The sequence below is a fragment of the Triticum urartu genome, chromosome 6A (genome assembly GCF_056163025.1).
Source record: "Triticum urartu cultivar PI428250 chromosome 6A, HENAU_Tu73, whole genome shotgun sequence".
Lineage (NCBI taxonomy): Eukaryota > Viridiplantae > Streptophyta > Magnoliopsida > Poales > Poaceae > Triticum > Triticum urartu.
In genome coordinates, this window is record NC_141878.1 from 5,679,611 (window position 1) to 5,707,193 (window position 27,583).

Genomic DNA, 27,583 nt, shown 5'->3' on the forward strand with positions numbered 1-27,583 from the left:
GCGGCGTACTTCCAATGCCGTCAGCAGCAGCGGCTGGCGTCCACCAACGGCGCGGCGGTCTTCGGCAGCATGAAGAACAGCGAGGGGCGCCGCCTGTGGTGGGGCGTCCCCGGCCGCACACTCAAGGGCGTGCTGACGCACCTCGAGGGCGGCAACAACCCGCCGTTGGCGTACCCCCCGGCGAGGGCGGCCGCCACGGCCATGGCTCACCGCCTACGCGATGGGCAATGGTTGCCCAGGAGGTTCGGCGCCTCCTCTTCTTCCTCCTCATCACGCTCTTCTTCGCACTCCTCCGGCTCTCCGGCGTTGCTCGGCGTCAAGGCCGAGCCCGCGGCGAAGACGTCGCTCGGCCGGCGCACTCGCAGCGCTGGCATCGTCATCAATGTGGGCGACCGGCGCGCCTCCTCGTCGGCTCCTCCTCCGTGCTTCATCAAGCCCAAGACGGAGCCGGGGCTCGCGCCGGTGAAGACGGAGCTGGGCCTCCTCCCCGCGGTGAAGACGGAGCACGGCGGCGACGTCGAGCTCGACGACGACGCGGCCCTGGAATGGGCGCGTGCGGACTCCCTGAAGATGGCGAGGGAACGCCAGTGCGCCGCCCTACAGCGATTCGCGCGGCGCCGTCGGGGCCGCGACAAAGGAGGCGTCATCGTCATCAAGGACAGCGACGACGACGACGCGCCGCCGCCACCAGCCCGTGTTGGCGACGCTGGTCAGGGGTCCACCAGGGACGGCCGCGTCAAGGAGGAGAAGCCCGACGGCGGCGGCGACGACGGCGACTACTCGGCGTTCAGCCAGTTTCTTTTTTAGTTAGATATGTTATGTAATAAAAATCCAAACGTTATGTAATAAAAATTCTGTTGGTTAGGAGAACTGGCACTCACGCGCCTCCTACTCATGGGCCGGTCCTGGCCCAATATATCTTGTGAGCGCTGGCTCGGTTCTTCACTCGTTCGCTCAAAAAATTGGTCCTTATTTGCTCGGTTTTTTACTTTCCTGGTTCACCAGGTTTGGCATGTTCCTAGTTGACCAGTCGTTATTGACTCTTTACTTTTCAGAATAAGTTCACAAAATAAGAAATTATGTGAAAAAGGAAAAAACTAACAAATTTAAAAATATCATGCAATAAAAAAATTCACAAAAATAGAAAAGTTCATCATTTAGATTTTTTGGCAACAAAGAAATGTGAATTTAAAAAATCATCAGATTTGAATAAACAGATCTATAAGTGACGCACACGTAGCATGCCACTTGTCACAATCTAGAAAGATGAGAGTGGTCTTTGCAATGAGTTTACCCCTCCATTAGTGATTTCGCCTAATCGCTCGCTCTAAAAAAGGGTCCTTCTTTGCTTGGGTTTTCACTTTCCTGGTTCACAAGGTTTGTTCGGTTCCTAGTTGACCGACCCTTATTGACAGTTGACCATGACCCGCATTGACCATTGACTTGTCAGAATAGTTCACAAAATTCAAACAATGTGAAAAAAAAGGTTTAATGAATTTGAAAGAAAGATCATGCAATAAAAAAATTCACAAAAAAAGAAAAGGTTCGTCATTTTGAAAATAAAACCAGATTTAAAAATGTGAATTTGAATAAATTTCATGAAATAAGAAAGTTTGACAATCTGGAAAAGTTAATAAGTTTGAAAAAAACTTATCAATTTTGAAAAAAAAACACGAATTCAAAATGGGTGAATTTTTTTTTACGTATTTGAGGAAAAATCATGAATTTAAGTAACAATGTTCGAAAACAATTCTCTTATTTGAGAAAAAAATAGAAAAATTTGAAGAAAGTTTTCGAATTTCAAAATAGTTCATGTATTTTAGTAAATAAAAAGGAAAAGGAAAAAAATCAAATAAAAACCATCCACAAAACCCAAGCAAAAAAAAAATTGGCCGAAAGCTTCTAGAAGCTTTCCACTCGTGCCTAAATGGTGGGCCGGTCCATTCTACACAAATCGAAGGAGGGGGGGTGTGCGCCTTTTACGGAAAAGGCTGTAATGGGCGCTTAAGGCGCCGGCCAGCGCGTATTCTAGCATTTGCGATGGCGTGGAGCACGGCAGTGGCATGACAGGCACAAACGAATCTATTCGAATATTTCTACGCTAAACTTTTATACTTGTTTAAAATTGATATTTTTACCATAATCCAATCTTGACCAGAATAATGTTCTATTATTTTGCTAAAATAGTTACCATAAAATAATGCTGCTAAATATTAATTATATTGTTCCTTATTTTACAATTATAAATGCCATGTGTATTACTATTTTTTGTTATGATAAATTTAATGAATATTGTGTAACAGAAGTTCTCTTAGAGAATTTCATAAATTATATATTTTTGACTATGTATGTGTTCATGGATATTTCAATAGCATGGTAGAGATCTAAGCGGACAATTTATTTGTTATCATAGTTGTGATTCTAGTGTACTATTTCGTAACACAAATACTGGGACTTCTAGAATGAAGGTGGTTATAGAGTATAAATTGAACTTCTAGCAAATTTGTTTTGAAAGCTAGATTTAATAACAAGTTGACGTTATGCGCATGATTTGTACTTAGCATTGGAATAACATCCCTATAGTAGTCAAGGGTGAACGTAAAAAATTGCTGAAAAGGTCTTCCGCCCAACTTTATATATAAAACAACGGATACAAGGAGATGAGAAGATCCTCTTACAAAGCAGGTCAAACAAAAAAAATAGAACTGGAGAATCCACATTGTACCACAAAGTAACCTAGACTACTGACAAAAGACGGTACAAGTGCCTCCAAGGGAAAGCATCGGACCTAGTTTTGCAACACTCACAACCAAGTTGTCGCCTGGAGAGGCCCCCCCTGCCCTCCCGCTCCAGATCATGGAGCCCGAACTTGTCCGCAAAGATTGAGAATTTGGGGTGTGCCAGCGAGGACCTACGTGCAAGATAAGAAGGTAAATGCAACCATTTTGCAACAGCAATGAAGAAGCTTCAAGGCAGGGTTTGAAAGTGTCCGTTGATGGCGGCACGGCACGTCGGAGACAACCTGGGCTCCACGACGATGCTCCTGGAAGAGAAACGGCAACAACGCGTCGCCGCCGCCGAGACCGGAGAAACGGTCAGGAGGTTTCACCCAGAGGCCTGGCCGGCCTAGAGAGATGGACAGCCGCGACGCCCCCAAGAGGGATACGACACCCACGGGTACCGCCGCCGCCCATCTTTAATCATCTTGGCATTGGTTGGGCCTGGCCCAGCAGAAGGAGTTGTTTGGGGCTCACTCACGCGGTCCTCATGTAAGTAATATGGTGGACTCTCTCCTGAAAAATTGAGTCTTTGCGTCCAGCCGGCGGATCCAAGTTCCACTCCCACTTCCCACACGCTCTCCCACGCTCCTCGCCCGCCGGCCGGCCATGGCGGCGATGCCGACGCCCCGATCTTTCCTGCTGCTGCTCCTCCTCGCCACCCCCTTCCTCCTCCTCCCCCTCGCCGCCTCCGCCGCAGTCCCCACCTCCAACCCGGACATCGACCTGGAGTACCTCATCAAGAACGCCGGCCTCGACGACTCCACCCCGTCCACCCCCACCGACGACCCCGAGGACGGCGCTCCGGACTTCCCCGGCCTCGACGCCGACTACGACGAAGACGAGGACCTCTTCGGCGACGACGACGGGTCAGATGAGTCCTCCCAGGGCCCCGAGGTGGACGAGGCCCACGTGCTCCTCCTCACCGCCGCCAACTTCACCGCCGTCCTCGCGGCCCGCCGCCACGTGATGGTCGAGTTCTACGCGCCCTGGTGCGGCCACTGCCGCGCGCTGGCCCCCCACTACGCCGCCGCCGCCTCCGCCCTCGCCGAGCAGGGGGTCGACGTGGCGCTGGCCAAGGTGGACGCCACCGAGGAGCACGACCTGGCGCAGGCGCACGACGTGCAGGGCTACCCCACCCTCCTCTTCTTCATCGACGGCGTGCCCAGGGACTACTCCGGCGAGAGGACCAAGTGAGAAATTTCACCAGATCCCCAATTCCCTCAGCTGCTGCTGTCGTGTCACTCGTTCAGAATGAATTTTTTGCTTTGCTGCAGGGAGGCCATCGTGGCTTGGATTGGCAAGAAGCTGGGCCCTGCGGTGCAGAACCTCACCGCCGTCGACGAGGCCGAGAAGGTCGTCACCGGCGACGACGTGGCCGTGCTCGCATTCCTCGACCACCTCTCGGTACGCTACGCAATGCGCCTTCTCCAGTGGCAGCAAAGTCAACCAAACCCAAAATTGCTTCAATTCCAAACCATGTTACACAGATTGACCCAAGAATACAGTGCTTGAATCGCAACCAAACAGCTCATGTGGCCATGTTACCCCAAATTAGCTGACCACAAGTGCAATGCACCTGTTTTTCTCACTTCCCCTGAATATTCTGTTAACTTAACTCACTGGATGAAATGTCAACCTGCATCTTCTGTTTCCATGCGCTCAGAACAAATCTGAGATCTGCTCGTATGTTTAGCTATCGGTACGCAATGCAAAGCCAAGCAACCTAAATCGCTTCAATTGCAACCCATGTTACCCAGATTGACCAAAGAATACAATGCCTGAATTCCAACCAAAGCACTCATGTGGCCATGTTTGTTACCCCAAATTTAGTTGACCACAAATACAATGCACCTGTTTTTCTGAATGCCCTTGTTCTTTTGCTTGCTCACTACTACGTACTAGTAGTAGATAAAATGTCAACCTACATGTTCTGTTACCATGTGCTGAGAACGGCTCCCGGATGCGCTCATATGTTTAGCTATCGGACACTTGCATATAACATTGTGATAAAATCCTTAATTACTCTATCATTGAATGTTATAGGGTGCTCATAGTGATGAGCTTGCTGCTGCTTCTAGGCTTGAATTGCAGCAACCATCCATGTGGCCATGTTACCCCAGATTGATCCAAAATTACATTTCGTCTGTTCCATGATTCCTTTGCTCACTACTAGATAAAATGTCAACCTGCATGATCTGTTACCATGTACTGAAAACAAATCCGAGATGCGCTTGTATTTTTGGCTATTCTAATTCTGCGCTGCATACATATATACACTATGGTGATAAATCATTAAATTACTCTTGTCATCAAATTGTATAGGGTGCTCACAGTGATGAGCTTGCTGCTGCTTCAAGGCTGGAAGATACCATCAGCTTTTATCAGACTACCAGCCCCGATGTAGCCAAGCTTTTCCACATTGACCCGGAAGCAAAGCGCCCGTCAGTAGTCCTGCTCAAGAAAGAGGAGGAGAAGCTGACCGTATTTGGTATCTTCACCTCCGAGTTGCTTTGGCTTTCAGCGCCAGCCTTTCCTTTCCATTTCTTTACACGTTTTGGTTTGACCGTTAAATTGGATAATAATGTACCGTGTGCCATGCAGATGGCGAGTTCAGAGCGTCTGCGATTGCCGAGTTTGTGTCGGCCAACAAAATCCCATTGATCACCACCCTCACACAGGAGACCGCCCCTGCGATTTTCGATAATCCAATCAAGAAGCAAGTATGCCATGCTGTCTGCCATGGGGTTTTATTTTCATCATGTTCTCGGCCCATGTATCACTCCTTTGCTGATCTGCTGTCTTCTAATTTCGAAATCAGATTTTGCTTTTTGCTGTTGCGAAGGAGTCCTCAAAATTTCTGCCCATCATCAAGGAAACAGCAAAATCATTCAAGGGGAAGGTATTTTTTTCTGCTGATCGGACCAGTGTTTCATGAACTTCTTTCCTCTGTCGTGTTCCACGCTTTATACTCAAATCCAAGCCATCACTTATTTCCTTTCTAACTCGTGTGTTTGCCGAGGTGGAGTCTCACTAAGCACTGACGTGGCCTGTGTCTCAAATGCAGCTTTTATTTGTCTTTGTGGAGCGTGACAATGAGGAAGTTGGCGAACCTGTCGCCAATTACTTTGGAATCACTGGACATGAGACCACAGTAATGCCTCTTATTTTTTGCCATGTTTGTCTGTGTTTTGATTTATTGCACAGAAACAGCATACAGCAACTTGACTTTGATTTTAATGTGTCTGCTCTTTCTGTTTTGTACATGCTGATTTGATTGCTTTGCAGGTTCTTGCTTACACTGGGAATGAAGATGCTAAGAAGTTCTTCTTCAGTGGTGAAATATCACTGGACACCATTAAGGTAATTGCTTAAAATACTTTTGCAAATTCCAGATTGGAAGTAAATATAGTATGTTAGCAATATATAAGCTGATGAACGTGTTTTTTGCTTTTTGTTATTTGATTTATGCTGTTCTTTTTTATACCACTGTTTATTTCTGCTTATACCGTGCTACATGTTGCTTCAGAAACTTGCATGTCCATGTCCATGTACATTTTCTCATCTTTCGCCAAATTAGCACTTGTCTGTAGAAGATGCTTTATTAACCACTATAGTCATTGCCGATTCATCATTGCTGATGTTGTTGGGTAGGATGGTATCAAGTATCATTGTTCAAGAAAGTACAATGTTCCTAATAAACATCTTTCTACTTCTTGTTAATACCCAGGAATTTGCTCAAGATTTCCTGGAGGACAAGCTCACACCATCCTACAAGTCTGACCCAGTACCTGAATCCGTGAGTGGAGAAGAATTATCTGACATCTCTTTTCTCTGTCATTATCTACACAGCAATAAGACATTCTTTCTGCTCCCATGCAGAACGATGAGGACGTCAAAGTTGTTGTTGGCAAGAGTCTAGATCAAATAGTTCTGGATGAATCAAAAGATGTCCTTTTGGAGGTAAGTTCAGTTCTTGCAAGGTAGGTATTTTATAAGATAAAAATTATGTGCTGTCCATAACGCCGCATCATTTTGGACGCAGGTATATGCACCATGGTGTGGGCATTGTCAGTCACTGGAACCTATCTACAACAAGCTGGCCAAGTATCTCCGTGGCATCGACTCCCTTGTAATAGCCAAAATGGACGGCACTAACAATGAGCACCCTCGTGCCAAGGTCTGTGTCACGACAGTTTCCCTACTGTTTTCTTCAAAGTTCAAACTGGATATTACTTGCTAGACTAGTCTGAGTGCCGGCCCATCAACAGTCATAGAAGCTGTACATGCATTTTATATGAAACAATGCTAGTTATAAAACGTGCACAAGTTATTTTAACACTTTCTTCACTTAAATGTGCAGTTGCACTTGTTTATGGTGCACAGAAAGTAGAGGTCCATTATCTGTCTGCTGCCATCTATATATGTGCTAAATATATTTATTCGTTGCCTATTTATCCATATGCTACAGTATCATGGTACATTTTGTCTAATGGGTTAAAGAGGTAACCCATGCCCGTGCGTACCATCTATTGCCAGATTTGGTTAGGATGATAGAGATAGAGCTTGAGTCTTGTGGAACAAGTCGAGTTGAGCCTCAGAGACGAACACTGTCGCCAGGTTGTTGAGGGATAGTGCCATATCACCGCCTGGTTATCTCGCTGAGTTCAACATCTTGAAATAGTGCAACAGTATTACGATTATGACTGTTACGCGGAGGATCTGATTCCCCGATACAGAAACTTTAAAGTTGCTTTTCATTTAGCCCTGTTTTCCTTTTAATTAACTTTCCTTAAATTTATACATGGAAAATACAGATACTCGATCTCTTCCGTTCACTACTATGTCTATGTAGACTTTCCAGAATACTGATGGAACTGACACTTGCTTCCTGTTACATTACAGCCCGATGGATTCCCCACGATACTCTTCTATCCAGCTGGGAAGAAAAGCTTTGAGCCTGTAAGTTACTTAATTGACGTTTTGCTTTTTATTTAGCGACACATCTGCTAGTATGTTTTGTCTTTCAGCTATCTCCTTGACATGCTTTTGGCAGTGATATCATCTACGTTTCGTTAGAACCGTCTCCAGACTTCTTGAACTGACCTAAAGCATGTGTGTTTAAGTTTAACGCCCGATTCAGAGCCGCCGATTTGTCATCGGCTCCTTGCTGAAAGGATTCCATGTATATATGCCTGCAAATTTGCATGTATGCCATTGTAGATATGCAAGGAGAGCCAGCTAAGCTCGCAGGTGCTGAAATTGGCATCCACTGATTCAATTTCATTGCTTTCATTTGGCTAAATAAACTCTTGCAGATAACTTTCGAGGGGGACCGGACGGTGGTGGAGATGTACAAGTTCCTCAAGAAGCATGCCGCCATCCCATTCAAGCTGAAGCGCCCGGACTCGCCAGCGGCACAGGCTGATGGCTCAAGCTCGACGGCCGAGGGCGAGAAGAGCTCCGGCTGGAAGCCCAAGGACGAGTTGTAGGGAATTAGTTACGCCATTGACAAGACAAGTTCGAGGTGCCGATGATGCCGAAATCAGGAAGGTGGAGAAGGAATAGCTAAGCTAGGTATCATCAACCTTGGCTGCTGGAATTGTATGCTGAGAACACAAATACGTATTAACCACTGTAGAATCCAACAAATAAAAGCAAAATGTCCTTTTTCTTACTCCCTCCGTTCCGAATTACTTGTCGGAGGTATGGATGTATCTAAATCTATTTTAGTTATAGATACATCCATTTCTGCGACGAGTAATTTGGAACGGAGGGAGTACTACATACATCTTCTTGTCTTTGTATTTTTCAAACTATATATACGATCATACACAAAATCTGGGAGAAGGGTGGCCATCAGGTAACTGTATATGTACAGCAAGAAGGTAGAGCACAGCAGAGTATATATATGTGTATGTATGTTGTCTATGGCTGAGGGATGCCGAGGTCTGACGACGGCGGCCGGGGGCGGCGGGCGGCCACAGCGGCCCTCCAGCGGGCGGCCTGGAGCAGCATGGCGTTGGCGCAGATGGCGACGCCGAAGCCGGCGAAGGCGGAGAGGATGATGGCGATGACGGCCTGGAGGTTGACGTAGCGGTAGAAGAGGTGGGTGAAGAGGACGACGAGCAGGAACTGCAGCGCCGAGTATGCCCACACGTAGCGGCGGGAGGAGGCCATCCCGGCGGTGGTGAGCGCGGAGAAGGTGCCGAGCACGACGGCGAAGGGCACGGAGACGGCGAGGGCGGCGGCGGCGTTGCCGTGGTCGCCCACCAGCAGCTGCTCCAGGAAGCAGAAGTAGGCCAGCATGCTCACCGTCACCAGGATCACCGTCCCGTGCCGCCACACCCCCCTGAACCCCCTCCTTTCTCTTTCTTCTTGCTCGCCGTTGGTGCCATTGTCGCCGGCGGCGACGGGAGGAGGAGGTGGGGGAGGGGCGGCGACGCGGCGGAGGGTGACGGGGAGGTTGAGGACGTCGTGGCCGCAGACGTCGCAGTTGGGGTTGCCCTTGATGCCGAACCACTTGAGCGCGCAGCGGCGGTGCGCCAGCGCCAGCTCGCCCTTGCACCGGCACTCCAGCTTCAGCACGCCGTCGCCGGCCCCTCCTTCCTCCTCCTCCTCCAGCAGCGCCACCATGCAGATCCGGCACACCGCCTCCTCCTCCCCCACCTCCTCTCCATCTCCTCCTTCTTCCGACGGTGACGGCGAAGAGGGCGGCGACGCTGATTCCGGCAATGGCGCGGGCGCCGCCGACGACAGCGACGACACCCGGAACCGGCGCAGGGAGCTCGAGTCCGCCACCCGCTTCCTGCTGGGGAGCCTCCTGGAGATGCTCGTCATCGGCAGCGACTGCGTCCGGCACACCGGCTTCTTCCACTGCTGCTGAGGGTTGAGAGCTGCACATCCGTCTTCGGCGGCTGCTAGCTCGTCAATGTCCATGGTGGTGGAGGAGGCGGTCATCATCCTGAAGCTGCTGAAGAGCCTGGAGAAGGACAGCGACCGGGCGGCCTCCTCTTCCCGCCCCTGCTCGCCTGACCTTGACGATCTGCTCAGGCTGCTGCTCCTCCTCCTCTTCACCGGCAATGGCAATGGCTTGCTGCCATCCTCCTGCTGCCGCTGCTCCTGCTCACACGCCGACAGCAGCGGCCGCTCGCCATGGCGATGGTGCTCCTCCTCTTCCTCCTCCATCGTCGGCGTGATCGCGGCACCGTCGTCCTTGTTGCTCTCCTGCTTGAAGGAACCATCTTCAAGACATGCATATTGTTGAATGGACATGCATCAAGATGGAGAGAAGAAGCTTTACCTGCTGAGGAGCCATGGCAAACAAGCACCCCAAGGATGGATGTGCATCACATTTGTAACAACAACATAGCAATTATTTGTAATGTTTATGTACTGCTGCAGCAATAAAACCCGGACAGTGACGAATAATGATGGATGGAGCCGTGGGAAAGGGAGAAAAAAAGATGAAGCAGCACAAGCTACACACACACACACACACACAAGTCAGTGAGTGAGACTGATTGATTGGTGGGTGCCCTTCCCTTCCCCTTCCCCTTCCATTGATAGTGAGTGATGGACTTCTACTACCTATCTAGCCAGCCTAACTGCAACCACTCCTCACTCCCCATCACCCACTGGCAATCACCTGGCTAGGGTTCCTCCGTTTCTTCTGCCGCCGCTCCATCGCCCACGTCGAATCTAATCAATCCCCGGTGAGAATTCCCCTGCTGATATTTTCAGACTGATTAAAGAGGTGACAATGGCCTTGCTCTTCTTCTGCTCATCAGGTCAAAGGAAATGCACTCGGTTTTCGGTTCGTTTCGTTTCATCCAACGTGCGGTCATCGCCGAGGCCACCTCGAGCGAATTGCATGTTCGCCAGTTCGCTGGAAATGAACTAGGTGGTTGCAAAGGCAAGACAGAGATGCATAACAAAGAACACAGTCCTTGTGGACTAAATGGTAACGGCTGTTGATCAGTTTATAACTGGAAAATGAGCCTGGTTTTTCGGTTTCGCCCAAACGCTCGGTCATCATCGACGTCACGTGGAGCGAATCGCATATATATAACAGTGTGGCTGCAAAAGCAACACATAGATGCATAATAAAAAGACATAATAATAACATCGAAAAGATGTAAGTTGTTGGGTGCCATGGACATGGGCAATGGCGCGTCGCTGTTGCTTCCCTTCCACACATCATTCATTCATTCAGGAAGAAAAAGAAGCATCGGAGACAGACGTCTCACACAACATCCTTCACTTCACTTCTCATGGAGTACGCTTTACGCCAGCCCAAACACGCAATAAATCGCAACACTGACGAGTCGGGAGTGCAACCATCAGGCCCTTAATTTCTCTCAAGATGGATGACAACAGACATCATTCCAGACAGGCATTTCTTATTTCCTGTTGTTACAGAGATACTACATATACAGGTCCCGACAACGACGACCGACTATAGCCCCCTCTCTGAGCAAAACAAGTGTTGTGTGGTTAGTACTTGGACGTCGCCTCCTTGATCTCCTCCAAGCTGATAGCCTGAAACAGTTATGCATGCGCGTGTAAGAAAGAGATGATGATACGGAGCTAGGCAGTATCTGAAGCTGTGGTACCGACAGTACGGAAAGAAAACGGAGACGTGCCTGGTCCTCTCCGGCAAAATCGTTGTCGGGCGTAAGGAAAAGCATGCAATGGCACTCCTTCCTGCACAAGCAGATCACAAAGTTGAAGAAACAGACCAGATTGCTATAGCCGAGATTTCCCCTTTTTATACTTTCCAGGTCACAACATACCAGCAGAAACTAAACTATGTTTCATGGCTGTTTATTTACTATAATAACATGAGTGGGTGGGGAACAAATTATTCTGACCGAGCTTTCACTTGACATCCCTTACATTCCACGGTAGTTGTTTACTGCTACGCACAAGTGGGTCAAGAACATATGATTTAACCGAGCTTTCACTTGACATCCCTTACATTCCACGGTAATTGTTTACTGCCATGCACAAGTGGGTGAAGAACAGATGATTCTAACCGAGCTTTCACTTCTAGTAAATCCCTTTCCAGTTGAAAATCAGCACGAATTGCGTGCCACGGTTGTTCACCGCTATGCACAAGTAATGCTGGTATTTATCAACAATATACGGTAACATCACGGGAGATACGCATCTGGCTAACTTGTGCTCCGGTGGCGAATCACAGTTAATGATGCGAGATGGGTACGCAGCAGAAAGGAACATACTCCTATGTCGGACAATGATAAGAAGCCCAAGAGGGTTAGAACCGAACCCTCTGGTACATCTCTGGCATTTAAACACGATGAGAAAAAAGAGCATCCCATCCCATCCTTGTTATACACGCTACCGTAGTAAGTGATATAACAGAAGGCGAGAACTTGGAAACGGCAGCCTCACCTTTCTCGCATGGGGACGCACGGGCAGTTCCAGAACCCTTGTGCCGCCTCGGCGGCCTTGTCGTCGTAATGCCTATATGATTAACCCACTTGTCTGTCAGAAACAAAAAACGGACGATACGTTGCTAAGAAGGCTGGAGGCGATTTAATACTGTACTACCTGCAGGGGCAGAGAGGTGCTCCGAGTTGATCCTTGTGGTCAGCAAGCCCCTGCAAAAAGGTTTTCCTTTCAGTTAACAATCAATTGATCATCAAGGTGAGGCGCAGACACATCATCAGTGTGGCCGTTAGGTGACCCTTGTTTGATTTACACTAGCGCCACAAACACTGTTTGACCTTAATTTGAACCAATCAATCAATCAATCATCAAGGAGGCACATCACATCAGTAGAGAAGCACCACCAGCAGGTATATAAATGAACTCCTTGATGTGTACCGCCGCCGGCATGAACGCGCTGTTTGACCTTAATCAGCCGGCATTTGCAGCGGCTGGTAGCTAGTAGAGAAGATGAGAGCCTGGTTCTGACTGGTTTGGTGGAATAGTTAGATACCGGCGTCATGGCGTGAGTGCGACGGTGCGGGTGAAATCAATCGAAGCTACCATCAATCGAGGCTGCAACAAGAGTGGCATCTAGGAGCAGCAGGAGGGAGGGTGACCTTGATGACGACGGCGGTGACGGACTTGTCGGAACAGAAGAAGGTGCTGGAGCGGCGGGCGTACTGCTCTGAGAACTTGCGCATTATCTCCAGCGACTTGTGCTCCGACGCCGCCCCGTCGGCGGCGGCTGCCCCCTCTCCGGCCGCTGCCACGCACAGCAAGGGAGCAAGAATCGATTTTTCAGATTCAGATGATTTGGATTTGGGATTGGGGGGTTGGTTGACAAGGGACGCGTACCTTGGGCTCGGACGGCGCACCTGCTGCGCCGCCCGCCCCTGGGGACGAGCGGCGTGTAGACCGGGCTGCCGGCGGCGGCGGCGGCGGTGGAGGTGATCGACATCATCGCCGGCGCGCTGGGTGGGTCGAGCGGGGAAGGGGAAAAGGAGGAGGAGGAGAGGGGGATAAGGCGAGAGGCAGCGACCAGAGGAGGAGGGGAACACCTCCGCCTCACAACCCTTCTCTCCGTCTGGAGACTCCACTCTGGAAGGATCATCTCATCGCTCGCTCCTCCTCTCGCCACATGTTTCCGGCTCAAAGTTACCATTTTTTTGCACTTGCAAAACTTCTCTTTTATCTCCTGATGAATGCACAAAACAAAAAAGCCAGCAACCAGATAATCAAGCTGTGGGATTATTTAGAGCCACGCCCATGTTCCCCACAAAGTAGGAGTATTATGCATACACACGGAGGCGAGCCCCCTACAGCCTCAAGGTCAAGGTTTAAAACAGACTTCACTCGACAAAGCAAATTCACACGCTTGCAATGCATCCAAGTATACACATGGCTGCAATCTAAGCAACACAATATACTACCTACTACTTTGCCAAGATAATCAAGTTGTGGAGTTATTTAGATCCTAGCCCATGTTCTCAGGAGTATTATGCATTCACACGGAGGGGAAGCGAGCCCCCTGAAGCCTCAAGGTTTAAATCAGACTTCACTCGACAAAGCATACGCACCAGCACAAGCTAAACAAGCATCCAAATATACACATGGATGGAAACTAAGCAACACAATATAGTAGTTACTACTTTGCCAAGGTGAAATAATAAAATTATAAGATACTGGTGGCATTTTATTACAAACTGACCACACTCTCCAACATAACTACTATTCACACAGCAGAGTGGATGCTCCAATCTTCCAAGATTCATGGGACAAGAGACAGAGATGCATCTCTGTTGATAAGACAAACCCCCACCCAACAGCAGCTCATCAGATGATTCATTCATGCTGGGAGTTTTCAGGAAACATGGCAAGCCACTCTCGTCAGATGATCCATCCATTCATTTCAAATCATTCAACTGTTTCCCCTCCTCTCTGCTCAAGCAATACCTCGGGGTCTTTTTTTTTTCCTTTTTCCTCTGTCAAAACATGGGCGGTACATGTAACATACAGAATTGTCAGGAATGGTGAGTCCATCATCATCATCTAGCTAACCAAACTATCATTTACACAACGAATTACAGTTTCTTCGTCTCCGAGTCCGAGTCCGGCTCGGGATCCATCAACTCCGCTTCTTCTTCTTCTTCGCATAGTTACAACCGGAGGAGAGGAGGGGGTACAAAAAAAATACAGCCTCGCAGCCTAGCCCAATTATATCACACACGGCGGATCAAGGAGCAAAAAAATTCACAGGGCTAGTCGAGGCTCCTCCACACGAAATCCCGGCACTTGTTAGACACGCTTGCGGCCTCCGCGATCCTCACGGCCATCACCGACTTGTACGCCGCCAGGTTGGCCCTCTCCATGAGGGCCTGGGCTCTGCTGCGCAGCTGAACGGCCTTCTCTACGGCCTGTTTCGCAGCGCGGTCGGCTTCCACCACCCTCTGCAAGGCCTCCCCTTCGCCACCTGCACACAGCAAAATGCACAACACAAGGACAATGAGTACAGGCTAGATAAGACTGTTTTACATCACTTGAACAGCTAAATTACAGGGCATTATAGATATATACAGGCAGCTAAGAGGATGATTACAGGCTTACTATATTTTGAGCACGGTGATATCCGCTTACTATGTTCAGGCATAATGAAGTTTACTTGTTACTATTTTGTCAAATAAATGACAAACACAAGAAGACAAGACACACACGTCACATATTTATAAAGTCATGGGTGGTTCCCTGTCACAAATAATTTCTAGCATCGCAGCCTGAATACAGCAAAGTCAAAGAAAGATTTTGTGGTGTCCCACAGCAGGGCTTGTTTCAGAGCTTGAAATACCTTATTAAGTTGACTGTCCAATAACTTCAGCAACTGAATGCTAAGGTAGAGTAGATATAAAACTAAGGGGGTTGTCATACTACGTATTGGGCACGATGATGTTTACTCCGTTCGGGCATAATGAGCTCTACTTGTTACAATGTCCAATGGCAAACAGAAAAGGCCAAGACATAAAGTTACTACATATTGGTGGTTCCCAGCAAAAGATTTCTAGCATCACAAGTTGAATACAGCAAAGCCAAATAATATGATTTTGTGGCATCCAACAGCAGGGCTTGTTACAGAGCTTTAAATACCTTACAGGTTAGATTGTTCCATAACTTCAGCAGCTGAATGCCGAGGTAGAATAGATATACAACTAAGGGAATGCCAACAGACATGCTATATCCCTGAGCTCGACAATGTTCACCCTTTTCGGTCATAGTGAGGTTAAATGTTACTATGTCAAATGGCAAACGCAAAAGGACAAGACATGGTGGTTCCAGTCACAGAAGATTTATAGCAACACGATTTGCGTACAGCAAAGTCAAAAAATTATTTGTGCGCCATCCAAAAGCAGGGCATGTTACAGAGCTTTAAATACCTTGCAAGAAGAATCCAGGCTTTCCTCGGCCAGGTTGGCTTCTTTGTGGTCTCTTCACAGATCTCTTCTTTTTTACAGAAGATTTCTGCGACAGCCGCCCTCGCCTTACAGCAGGTGCACCCTTTGGGAAATCAAATTCGCTGGGTTAGATGATATGAACGAATGCACAAAAACTAAAAGGATAACTATGATAAAGATCACATCAGGGAATTAGGCAAGGGATAAACTCCGAATTTACCTGAAATATCCTAAGCAGTGGTGTGCCTTTCTTATCTCTCTTATTAATCCAGTATTCATATATGGCAAGGACATTGTCACCCTTGCCTAAAGCAGGGTGCCTGGAGAGAAGCTGATCCACATCATTAGCTTCCTCAGGATTATTGTAGGCGTCCTTTTCAAACAAGGTTATTAATTTCTCGAAATCTTCGTAGGAAATCTGGCTCAGACGGGTGCGTCTTCTATCAGAGGCCCCATGCTTCAGCTGAATGAGCCACTCTTCATCCTCCGAGTCCATGTCATAAGCTGAATCTCTCGAGAGGGCCCGCGCAACCTCATCATCCGCCGTTCTGATATAGTCTGGCACAGGGCGTGAGAAAGGATCTGCTACAGTCCCTCCCATGCCATTGGAGACCTCAAGCACACCTGGAATCGGGATAATCTTTCCCTGAGAATTGCGCTCCCGTCCCTCGATATGCAGTTCTTTGAACAAAAGCCAGTCCCATTTGTCAGGGAACTCAAGCTTCCATCCATCTTCGACTGCCCAGACGTAGGCATGGGTGTGCCGGTTGACAACATAGAACCGCTGCTCCGATGGCTTAAGAGAGACTCTAGTGACACCATGTAACTTCACAGCCACGCACCACCCATTGGAGTTTGATAGTTCCAGCATAACCTCAGCTCCCTCTTCCCTCCAGCACCTATCAGCCTGAATAATCAAGAGGTTTGCTTTGCAGCAGAAGGTATCTATATTCTGTCTAACCTCGGACAGAGCCAGCCTTTCACTTGTGCGATCAACGGGGCTTTTGAAAAAGGATCTCTTTTGCTTCCCACTTGGTCCCATGGGCGTCGAGACATCGCTGTCATCCATGTTCTCAAGCAGATCAAGAGAAATTTCCATTGCTGGCTTGGGCTGGACAGGTTCCTCGGAAACCTCAGGGCCACCCGTCAATGGTGGCTTTTGCAGTTCCGTCTGAGAGCGCACTGTAGCCTCCTTCACTCCAAAATCCTTGTCAGAAAATCTCACTGTGAGACGGCGGCGCCGGCTCAGGGGGTGCCTCATCGAGCTTCGCTTCCTCTGGTGCTTTTTCAGCCTCAGACCATGCAGCACTACTCCTGGAGCTTGCTCAAGGGGCACATAATCCAGAACCGCTCCGTAAGATCCGACAGCAGGTGTAGCGTCCCCGGTGCTTGGAGACCCAGAATCCACCTCCAGATGATCTCGAGAATACGATTCTTCTTCAGCTCCTCCAACCAAACCCATGGCCCGGCGAATCACGGCTGGCAGATATATGAAACGAAGAGCTATCACGGAATGCAAGCCCTGGAAGTAAGAAGGAAGCGCCGAGAAGTTGAGCGACAACACTGGCTGCCGGGATGGGCCAGCACCACGGAGCTCGCACCACCCGCAGTGCACCACCATAGTCCGCTGTAACAGCAATGCACTCTACATGAAGAAAATACCGACATCAATCAAACAGGCTGCACAGGGAAGTAACAGATGATGGAGGCACAAGAATGAACAGAAGCTGTATACTGTAACAGAAGCTGCTTACGGCTCTCTGGCGCTGGAGCCTGATAAAGTGCACCCCATGCGACGCAAACGCGGTGGCGACAGCCGACGAGGCCAGAAGAAATGAGGCCAGGCCCCGGACATGGCTCCGCTGGTGCCGGCGCAGCCACAGCAACACGGGCAGGAGGAAGCGCGAGAAGCTCCCGGGGGAATACGCGTGGTCCACGATGACGACGAGCACGGCACTGCGACTGCCGGCAGCGCCATCAAGTAAATGAGCGTCATCAAGGAGCCCGGCCCTTGAAGCGAACTCCCTGGACGAGGAGCACAGGATGTCGCGGCCGCCGGCATGGCTGAAAGGGGCGAGCTTTGGCCGCTTGTGCTTCCTGGTGAAGACTATCCCGAACCTCCTGCCGCTGCCGCCGTCGCCGAAGTCCTCCGGCTCGGCCAGCGGCGGCGGCCTCTGGCGGCGCTTGCGCCTGTACACGGCCCCGAAGGACCTGGGCGACATGGGCGGCTCGGGCGACGGCGTGCGCGGCTTGGGGCCCTCGTCATCGCCGTCGTCGTCGCTGACGTCGGCGGCGGCGCGGTCCCACCCGAGCCAGTGGGAGTGGGAGTGGGAGTGGCGGTGGGAGGAGACGGCGAGGCGCTTGGCGGAGCGCGTGACCCTGGCGGGCTCCGGCGGGCGCGGGGCCTGCTTGTGCGCCCGGGGCAGGAAGACGCGCGTGGAGCGCCGCGCCCCGACGGCCGGCATGGGCGGTGGAGGCGGAGGGAGGTTCCGGTGCGGTGCGCGGTCAGATCCGGCCCGCTGCGTCCTCATCCAACATCGACGCCCCGCCGCCGCCCATCAGACCATCCTCCGGAATCGAATCTCCTCCTCCGCCGCCCCCTCCCTCCCTCCCTCCTCCGGGGCAGGACCGGACCGAATCGCGCCGGGCGGCGGGAGCAGATCGGGGGACGGACCGGGGCCGACGGAGGCGGCGAGGCGGGACCAGATCGGGGCGGCGGCCGGGCGGATCTGCGGCGGGCGGCGGCGGCGGGATCGGAGGGGGGGGGGGGAGGGGAAAGGGGATCGATTTGGGCGAGTGGATTGGGGATTTGGGGATTAGGGTTTCTCTCTCATCGAGGGGAGGAGAGAGAGAGGGTCGCCTCGAGGCCGACGAGAGGTGGAAGATGACGCGCGCTCGGCCGTCCGATCGCCATCCGACGGCCATGGCTGATCGGTGGGGCCCACGTGTCGCTCGGCGTGCGCTGCAAGGCGCTGACGGTGGGGCCGGCCGGCCGGAAGGTGCTAGAACGCGCGGCCCGGGTAAAGTCCGTGTACCCCCCTGGGGTCTCGGGAAATAACATAATGCACCCCCCTAAACCCTGCAAACTAGGGCTGGACCAAAAGCTCATAACTCGCGAGCTTAATGAGCGCTCGATAGTTCGGCTCGTTAATCTCGTAGCTCGCTTCTTAATGAACAAAGCCAATCATTGATTTTAACTCGTTAAGCTTAACGAGCTTAACGAGCGAGCTAACGAGTTTCACGAGTAGCTCGTTAAGCTCGTTAGTAACAACACAACACATATTTTCATTTTACGTGACAAACTTTTATAGCACCTTAGCCCATCTATTCAATCTAATCGACCTATGAGACAACAAACTACTGCATTTCTTTTTATAGTCATCATATTTCGTCTTGAAAACCACACCTACACATTCATCCTGTATATCATAAAACATTATAATCTGTTAACGAGCGCTCACGAGCTTAACGAGTTTCAAACGAGCCGAGCCGAGCAGGGTTTTCTGCTCGTTAATCTTAACGAGCTTAACGAGCCGAGCCTTAACGAGCACGAGCTTAACGAGTATGAGCTTAACGAGCCGAGCTGCTCGTTAGTCCACCCCTACTGCAAACTGCTCAAAAGATGCCTCTCGAGCTTCGCGAGGTGGTTTTTCAGAGCGTGGTTTGGTTCCCCTCCCGCGGCCCGTGCCACATGCGGCAAAAGCAGCAACGGCAAAAGTGTTTTCATCCGGTTGTTTTACCGTCTTTTTATTTTCTATATACTTCTGGTGAATGCTGAAGCCGGTGCTCGGTTCACCCGCCCTTCTCTGCTCACGTGTGGCATCTGGACCACCGAGGCGATGACGAGCCGAGCCCCGCACCCTATCGAGAGGGGGCGGCGTCTAACCCATCCACAAGAGGGTGCGAGAAAAACGAATATGGCAATGTGTTTTCATTCTTCCGGAAAAGTTATTGTATAGCCCAGATCGAGATGAAACATGTGTCGGTCTATTTGCATGAGTATTATCACATATATGTCGCCCATGTGTTGACATGAGTATTCCCTTTTAATTGACTCGTGCCACGTTAGAAAAAGCTCCCCACTTGAGGTGTTTTTTATGGTCCTCCAAATAACATTTTTCTTCTCTATTTCAAGTTACAAATTGGAGGGAGTGCTCGGTTCACCCGCCTTTCTCCGTGCACGTGTTAGATCTTTCGCAAAGATAGACTATGATCACATTGGCAAAAGCCATCCGATGGAGGTGTTTTGTCTCGTCTTCTAAACATCCTTTTTTTCCTAATTCTAGTAGACGGTTTGAGTTAGTGCTAAGTTCACCCGCTCTTATTCGCACAAATGTTAGATCTTTCGCAAAGGTAGACTATAATGGCAGCAACAAATCGAGCTCCGCACCTTATCATGAAAGTCCCTACATTCTGACCGGTTAAATGAGAGATGGCACGTCAAAAATAAAAATGAATCGAACTAGTATATTTATCAAATGAGCTGACAACTGAAGCGATGTTTTTCATTCTTTCAAGGATATATCGCTATAAAGTTTATATTAGGATGAAGAGCGTCATAAAGTAAGCATTGATACCTTTCTCAAGATTTGCGGATACGTGTCAATCTATTTGCGCAAGTATTTACAAACAGTGGAGGCCAACCTTGTAAACACCCTAGCATTTGCTTTCAATTGGTTTGCACCGTGTTGGCAAAACCGACTATATGACAAATGAATCAAGGGGTGTTTTATTATTATTGTTATTAAAAGAGCCCACGATCAGAGTGATGTTTTTTATTCATACGAGTATATTGCTATTGCTATAGAGCATATATCCAAATGAAGCATGAGAAGTTCGAGCATCATGAAGTAAGCATTAAAAACCATTCTCTGAATTTGCAGGCATCGTATCTTATATGTCTAATGTTAAAATCCCAACGGATGTCAACCCCATGACAGCCCTATTATTTTTATTTCGACTCACTCATGCCACGATGATGAAACCGCTTGTACCACCAAAGAATTAAGCGGTTTTAACCCGCAAAAAAAGAATCAAGTGGTTTCTTTATTAAATGAGCACTCGCCTGGAGCATTGTGTTTTTCCTTCTTGTAAGGATATCGCTCTAAAGCATGTATCTCTGGATGAGAAGTCTAGTCCTATAAAGTAAGCATCGACTAGGCAACTTCCTCGCCTTCGTTTCCTCGATGCTTCATTCAGAAGAAAGAAAAGGAAAGAGGGATTGCTCACCTCTCCTTCTCCTTCCCTCTTTCTTTCTCGAGGCCGATTCCTAATTTCCCACCCGACGCTACCCTCCTCTCTCAGGCCCTTGTTGTTTATGGTCTGGGCTGCCGGCCGAGGGAGTTGTCTCGCGGGGCCAGCCCCCCAGTCCACGCCGCGACCCTGCATGTATGGAGGCCCGGGCTCGGGTAGCCACCACGGCGTCGGGCGCACTGACGCGGGCTACGAGACCGCACGGCGTCTGGCATGGGTTCCGGCGGCGCTAAGCCGTAGATCTGAGCCGCCGTCTCCACTTTGTTTCCTCCATTTTTTGATATGCAGCTCCACCCCACTAGGGTGCGCCAACGCCTGGGGGCCTGGCGCACACTAGTGTCTTGTGGGCACCAGGCAACCCCCTGGTAGTTGTTTTCTTCAATATTTATTATATATTCTAAAATAATTCTCCGTAAAATTTCAGCTTACTTGGAGATGTGCGGAATCCCTGACATAGCTTTTTCGGGTCCATAATTCCATTTACCGGCATTCTCCCTCTTTGTGTAAACCTTACATATTATGAGAGAAAAACCATTAGAATTACTTCATAAAGTGTTATTATGCATAAAAACATTATAAATAATAGTAAGAAAACATGATGCAAAATGGATGTATCAGTAAGCATTAAAGTCGTTCTCCCAACCCACAAACATGTGTCAGTCTGTGTTGCATGAGTATTCACACATGACGGAGGTTGACCCCGTGTCCACCCGAGCATTTCCCTTTGGAACAACTCACTTCATGCTGGCAACAAAACCACCGACGCGACAAATGAATCGAGCGGCTTTGTATTGTCATTAAGTGAGCCCGTGAAATAAGCGTTGTGTTCTGTCGTCTAGGGGGCTGAGCAACCAACTCTTTGTGATGAGACCGAAGCGGATCTTTGGAGGGCCACAATTGAAGCGATGTTTTTTTTATTCTTCGAAGATGGTTATAGAGGCTAGACCACGATAAAGTCTGAAAAGCCGCTCATTGTAAAATAAAGCATTGAACCGTTTTTCGGCTCTCAAGCATGTGTCAGTCCATTGCATGAGTATTTACATATAACATAGGTCGATGATATTCTCGGCACGAGTATTTTATTCCAATTGACTCATGCCATGTCGGCAAAAACGCTTATACAACCTATGAATCGGGTGCTTATTATTATTATTTAGATGAGCCTCAGTCCAGATGTTATGTCTTTTTATTCTTATGAGGATATTGCTATAAATTCCATATCATGATGTAACATAACCATTCTTTGGATCTGCATGCACATATCTTACCAGTCCATTAATTCATATGGATGTCAGTCCATGTCTACCTGAATATTTTCATTTCAACTAACCAACGCCACGTTTTTGACCACCATGCCACGTATAGAGATGATTATTCCATTCCTCTGAATGCAACGAGTTTAAATACATGCCAAGTTTTGTGCATGGGTGTTCAAAAAAAAAGATTGGCTAGCAGGCATCAATCAAGCTCAGATCCGCGCCTTTATGAAGAGGCTCCTTACCTTTTCACATGCTTACCCCACACGGCAAAATGAATTGATCGTCGCTCATAAAACGAGCGCATCAATCGAACCGTTATGTTTTTTTTAATCTTCAAAGACGATTTGTTATAAATCCTATACATCAAAAGAAAATGTGTCGGGGTCCAAGTGTCATACAAGACGGATGTACGAGCGCATGTCTTATCGATTGGTTCCCACAAGCATCTTCATATTAACGTCTCACGTCCACATCGGCGAAACCGCTCGTGTGATCATCCAAACACCCACGGGTTATAATAAATACCTGTCCGGTTGTGCCATCTAGGGGGCAGAGCAGCCAGCTCATGGAACCTCAGGTGGGGTGCGGGCTTTATGACCCTCGCATGCTAACCCATCAGTATCTTCGTATGGAGGCCGGCCGCATGTCTGACCGGAGCATTTCCTTTCCAATGATTATGTCACACCAAGTTGATAAAACCGCTTATAACACACGAGTGATTTAGTGTAACTAGTGGTCGGAACACTCCAATGGTTTATGGTGGTTAAGGGGGCCGAGTAGCCAATTTGGTGAAACGTCAGGGAGGAAATGTGGAGTTAACCCTCGCATCCTCTCCTCTCCTCTCCCTGTGATAAGACCCATTCCCCACTTGCACTTGTTCTAGAACCCTCCACCCCACCCCACCCCTTCCCCACTTCCACCCAACCCAGGGAGCCCCAAGGAGGAAGGAAGGGAGGGAGGAGAAACCCTAACCCTAGCGAGAGCTCCAGAGAGGCCATGGATCCGTCCAAGCTGGGCGAGCTGCGCTCCTTCGTGGAGGCGTGCAAGAAGGACCCGGCGCTCCTCGCCGACCCGGCCCTCGCCTTCTTCCGCGACTACCTCGCCTCCCTCGGCGCCACCCTCCCCGCCGCCGCCGCCAAGCCCGCGCCCAAGGTCCGATCTTCCGTCCCTTCCCCGGCCCCGATCCTCTGTTCCCTTTCCTTGTTTGTCCGATCTGATTACTGGGTTGGATTTGGACCGGCAGGCGAGGTCCATGGACGACATCGACGACGACGACGACGAGGACGAGGAGGGGGAGGAGGACGACCAGGACATGCGCGACCCCACCCCCGAGCCCGACGAGCTCGACGAGGAGATCGTCGAGTCCGACCTCGAGCTCGACGACGACGGCGTCGTCCACCCCGACCACGACGACGCGCCCCAGAAGGTCCCCTGTTCTGTTCACCCCCATCCTCTGCTTCCTTGTTTCCATCGCCGTTCTGCTCTGCTAGTCCAGATTCGCGGTCAACTCGCATCACAGCAAGCACTAGTTACTGCTCCTGTTCTTGGCCCCGCCGCGGGATCACAGTAGACTGACCGGCTTCAAGAAATGTGCCAACTTCCTCTGGCAAAATCCTGCTGCCTTGCACTAGATGGCTAGATTGTTGTCATCTTACAGCCCAGGATTATGCTGTTTTCTTCCATAATTAGTTACACTCAAGTTGCTAGATCTTTCATCATTACCTTACAACCAAGGATGCTCTTTTTCTCTTCAAATAGTTCGTCAATCTTCACTGCCCTGTCACTCTTCTAGTCTAGTTGTTCTTAACCATGTTCGTACTCTTCTTTAATCCTCTGGCAACTTTCCATGTCAAATTTCGCTGCCTTGCTCTAGACCGTTGCTACCTGACAAGTGACAACCCGGGATCATGCTGCTTTCTTCTGCTACAGTGCTCTAGTTTGACAACCCAGGATTGTGATGCTTTCTTGTACTATAATTTTTTAATCACACTCCACTGCCCTGTTCTAGTCTAGCTTTACTATTACCAAAGAAGCTCCTTTTTCTTCTTCTTCTTCTTCTTCACAATTTGTCGAGCTTCACTGCCCTGTTCTAGTCCAGTTCTGCATAATGTAGTAGCTTCTTCTAGTGCGCGATCACTTCTTCAATACAGCTGTCTCTCTGCTCTTAGCACATCCCTTGACCGATGCGCTGATTTTTGTTTGACAGATGGGAGACTCTTCCGTCGAGGTGACCGAGGAGAGCCGTGACGCCTCCCAGGAAGCAAAGGGCCAGGCAATGGAAGCAATGTCAGAAGGTAGTACGCACTCTTGCCTTGTTGTTTGCCTCTGTGCTAGCTGGCTGGCTAGCTGGCATCACCTCTGTTCCTTTGTTCTCTAATCCCTGTTGCTGTGTTACTATTTGTCAGGGAAACTGGAAGAGGCCGTTGAGCACCTCACCAAGGCTATACTGCTGAATCCAACCTCGGCAATCATGTACGGTACCAGAGGTATAAATGATGTGACTGCCACTGATGCATTCTCTCCTCTTGTTGCTGTACAAAAGCATTCCTTGTGTCGGTTGAATCCACTATCAGCAATCATTCATGTATGGGCTACATTAACTTACTGCCCATGTGACTAGCAGCACCTGACTGGGTTGTGGAATCCTTGTGTTTTGTGCAGCATCTGTGTTTATCAAAATGAAGAAGCCTGCTGCCGCCATCCGTGATGCGAACGCTGCTCTAGAGGTGATGATTCTGTTCCCCGTCTGTCCCTTTATTTTACTGCCCTGTTCTGTTTCATGCACCATACAGTGTGGTCTAGATGCAGAGTTTTCTGGAGTGTAAAGGGATGGGTTAAGCATACATCAGTTATGTTGATTGCAAGCAGGACATGATGCTCTTTATCTGATTACCCATCCTTTTGTTATGTATTTCTTTCAGATCAACCCAGACTCTGCAAAGGGCTACAAGACCCGTGGAATGGCTAATGCTATGCTTGGCAAGTGGGAGGAAGCTGCTCGTGATCTGCATGCCGCGTCAAACATTGACTATGATGATGAGATCAATGCTGTGCTCAAGAAGGTGGGATGTTGTTGCATCAACTATGTCCTATATATATGTTTGGACACAACGCACATGCTCATATCAACGATCCTGATGCAGGTGGAGCCTAATGCTCACAAGATAGTGGAACACCGCAGGAAGTATGACAGGCTGAGGAAAGAGAGGGCGGAGAAGAAAGCTGAGCGTGACAGGCTTCGTCGCCGTGCCGAGGCACAAGTGGGTTCATCATCATACTAATTTTTTCCACTTGTGGTAGGAGCTTTCTAGGGGTACTGTTTAGGATTCATACTGAAGCTCAATGCCTTGTGTTTTTGACAGGCTGCTTATGAGAAGGCCAAGAGGAAGGAGCAATCATCAAGCCGCTCTTCAGGAGGCATGCCTGGTGGAATGCCCGGTGGCTTCCCATTCCCAGGAGGCATGGGTGGAATGCCTGGTGGCTTCCCCGGAGGAATGCCTGGTGGTTTCCCTGGAGGAATGGGGGGTGGTTTCCCTGGAGGAATGGGTGGAGGTATGCCTGCAGGAATGGGTGGAGGTATGCCCGCAGGAATGGGGGGCGGTATGCCCGCAGGAATGGGAGGTGGTATGCCTGGAATGGGGGGTGGTAGAGGAATGGGAGGTGGTATGCCTGGAGCTGGAGGTGCTCCCGGGAATGTTGATATGGGTGACATCTTGAATGTAAGTGCTTGCCCAGTGTCTGCCTGTCTTCCTTGTAACCATAACTCTTGATACTGGAGAAACCTGTTTTACACAATGTTCTTCTTTCTTCTCTTTGAAACAGGACCCTGACCTGATGGCAGCATTTGGTGACCCAGAGGTTATGGCGGCCCTTCAAGATGGTACAGTTTTCTACTCAAATAGTTCTCTAATCCCCATTTACTTTATAGTACAGTTGCCTGTTGTAATTGATCTTCCTGGCCAAGTCCTGGTGCTGGAAAACCGCTGACTGAAGATAGATTTTCTCTTAATAATAGCAGTGGTCATAGGTGCAGCATATTTCTTTCCAAAGTATTTAGTCTGTATCTAGAGTAGAGTTGTCATATTTGTTGAGTTATGGAAGGTGTGGATTAGTTTGATTGAATATCCTCAACATGCAAGCATGCTAGTGATGTACTTTCAATCCTGAAATCTGGTGTCGCAGATCATCTCTTTATCACTAGAGGCCACTATGTTATGTTATGCGTTCGACACGACATCCTTGTTCTTATACTGCTAGATTAGTAGATATATTCTAATAATTCAGCTTAGTACTCATGGTTCTGACATTCCTGGTATGCATCCATGTCTAGAGAAGGCCAGACTAATTTTCTGTCAAGACATGGAAGTTTTAATTGTTAGGACAGAGCTGTTTGCTTGCATCACCATGTATTTGCTGCTTTAGGGATATGTGTGTACATTGTTCTGGTCCTGTGATTTACTGGTCAGGGTTTGCATGGCTCAAATATTTACGTAGATGGGAGGCACCATTTTATACGAGCTATACTAAATTTTTGAACCTTGCAGTATTCTTAAACTCGGATATAATGCTTATAGGAATTGTAATCTCTAAACTTGGTTATAGTGCTTAACATGAACTGTAATCTCTTATAAATAGTAAATGCATGGATGTTATTATTAGGACAGAATCATCTTGCATCTCTGCTTATACGCCTGATGCTTTAGGGTTGTTTGGCAGCCTGTGTTCTTGTTCATTACTTCATTTGCAGTGACCTGACCCTCTGTTTGGTGCAGTGATGAGCAACCCTTCCAACTTGGCCAAGCACCAGGCGAACCCGAAGGTGGGGCCCATCATAGCCAAGATGATGGCCAAGATGAACGGGAACCGGTGAACGCCCCCTGAGCCTGCCCTCGTGACCGATGGTTTTGCGATCATCAGCAGGACAAAAAACTCTGGTTAAGTGTTGGCAGTGTCTTTTTGGCATCGAGAGACATGCATGTGTTGTCGGTTGGCGATACTAGCGCGCAGAGACGCATGTTGGATGGGGGATATGTCATGCCTGGCTTTTTATTACATGTTGGTAGTAAGTAGCGGTAGCGAACTTGCGGTGGCTGACAGTCTGCGGATGCTCGAGGGTTTTACCGAGATGATGCGACAGTTCCTTGTTTATATATTTGGCGGAGAAGACGTTACAGCTGATGAATGCTTTTTATGCCTGCGATTCGTGTTGCCCGATTCTTATTTGCATTCTGATTTTGCTGTGCTTTGCATTGGTTACTTGTTCTGTTTGCTGCAGTAGTGTCGCTAGTTGAATTGGTTCTGTGCCTGTTACTTGTTTGTTTCTTTTTCCCTAGTCCAGGACATGTTTCACAGTTATTTAGAGATGATTAGCATTTGATAACAATTTTTAAAAACA

General features: G+C 48.9%; 5 protein-coding genes across 5 annotated transcripts; 2 read left to right on the forward strand and 3 right to left on the reverse strand.

Moving 5' to 3' along the window:
• Positions 1-3,317: 3,317 nt before the first annotated feature.
• LOC125515445 (protein disulfide isomerase-like 1-4) lies at positions 3,318-8,454 on the forward strand. The gene is made up of 12 exons (XM_048680914.2): positions 3,318-3,970; positions 4,055-4,184; positions 5,103-5,268; positions 5,382-5,500; positions 5,599-5,679; positions 5,845-5,931; positions 6,066-6,140; positions 6,508-6,576; positions 6,660-6,740; positions 6,823-6,957; positions 7,683-7,739; positions 8,096-8,454. The coding sequence occupies exons 1-12, from the start codon at positions 3,387-3,389 to the stop codon at positions 8,267-8,269; spliced, it is 1,758 nt and encodes a 585-aa protein (XP_048536871.2). The 5' UTR covers positions 3,318-3,386; the 3' UTR covers positions 8,270-8,454.
• Positions 8,455-8,557: 103 nt separating this feature from the next.
• Positions 8,558-10,324, reverse strand: LOC125515446 (uncharacterized). Its single transcript, XM_048680915.2, has 2 exons — positions 10,081-10,324; positions 8,558-10,004 (listed from the first exon to the last, which is right to left on the reverse strand). Exons 1-2 carry the CDS (start codon positions 10,093-10,095, stop codon positions 8,706-8,708), a joined length of 1,314 nt encoding a protein of 437 aa, XP_048536872.2. The 5' UTR covers positions 10,096-10,324; the 3' UTR covers positions 8,558-8,705.
• Positions 10,325-11,107: 783 nt separating this feature from the next.
• LOC125515447 (ferredoxin thioredoxin reductase catalytic beta chain family protein) lies at positions 11,108-13,397 on the reverse strand. The gene is made up of 6 exons (XM_048680916.2): positions 13,089-13,397; positions 12,851-12,996; positions 12,354-12,403; positions 12,195-12,266; positions 11,423-11,483; positions 11,108-11,318 (listed from the first exon to the last, which is right to left on the reverse strand). Exons 1-6 carry the CDS (start codon positions 13,393-13,395, stop codon positions 11,274-11,276), a joined length of 681 nt encoding a protein of 226 aa, XP_048536873.2. The 5' UTR covers positions 13,396-13,397; the 3' UTR covers positions 11,108-11,273.
• A 472-nt stretch (positions 13,398-13,869) lies between these two features.
• LOC125515444 (Enhancer of polycomb-like transcription factor protein) lies at positions 13,870-18,515 on the reverse strand. The gene is made up of 4 exons (XM_048680913.2): positions 17,431-18,515; positions 15,897-17,321; positions 15,659-15,779; positions 13,870-14,703 (listed from the first exon to the last, which is right to left on the reverse strand). Exons 1-4 carry the CDS (start codon positions 18,205-18,207, stop codon positions 14,492-14,494), a joined length of 2,535 nt encoding a protein of 844 aa, XP_048536870.2. The 5' UTR covers positions 18,208-18,515; the 3' UTR covers positions 13,870-14,491.
• Positions 18,516-23,064: 4,549 nt separating this feature from the next.
• HIP1 (HSP70-interacting protein 1) lies at positions 23,065-27,366 on the forward strand. The gene is made up of 10 exons (XM_048678042.2): positions 23,065-23,340; positions 23,432-23,614; positions 24,395-24,482; positions 24,594-24,674; positions 24,850-24,914; positions 25,110-25,250; positions 25,332-25,448; positions 25,551-25,907; positions 26,011-26,068; positions 26,961-27,366. The coding sequence occupies exons 1-10, from the start codon at positions 23,185-23,187 to the stop codon at positions 27,056-27,058; spliced, it is 1,344 nt and encodes a 447-aa protein (XP_048533999.2). The 5' UTR covers positions 23,065-23,184; the 3' UTR covers positions 27,059-27,366.
• Positions 27,367-27,583: the final 217 nt, after the last annotated feature.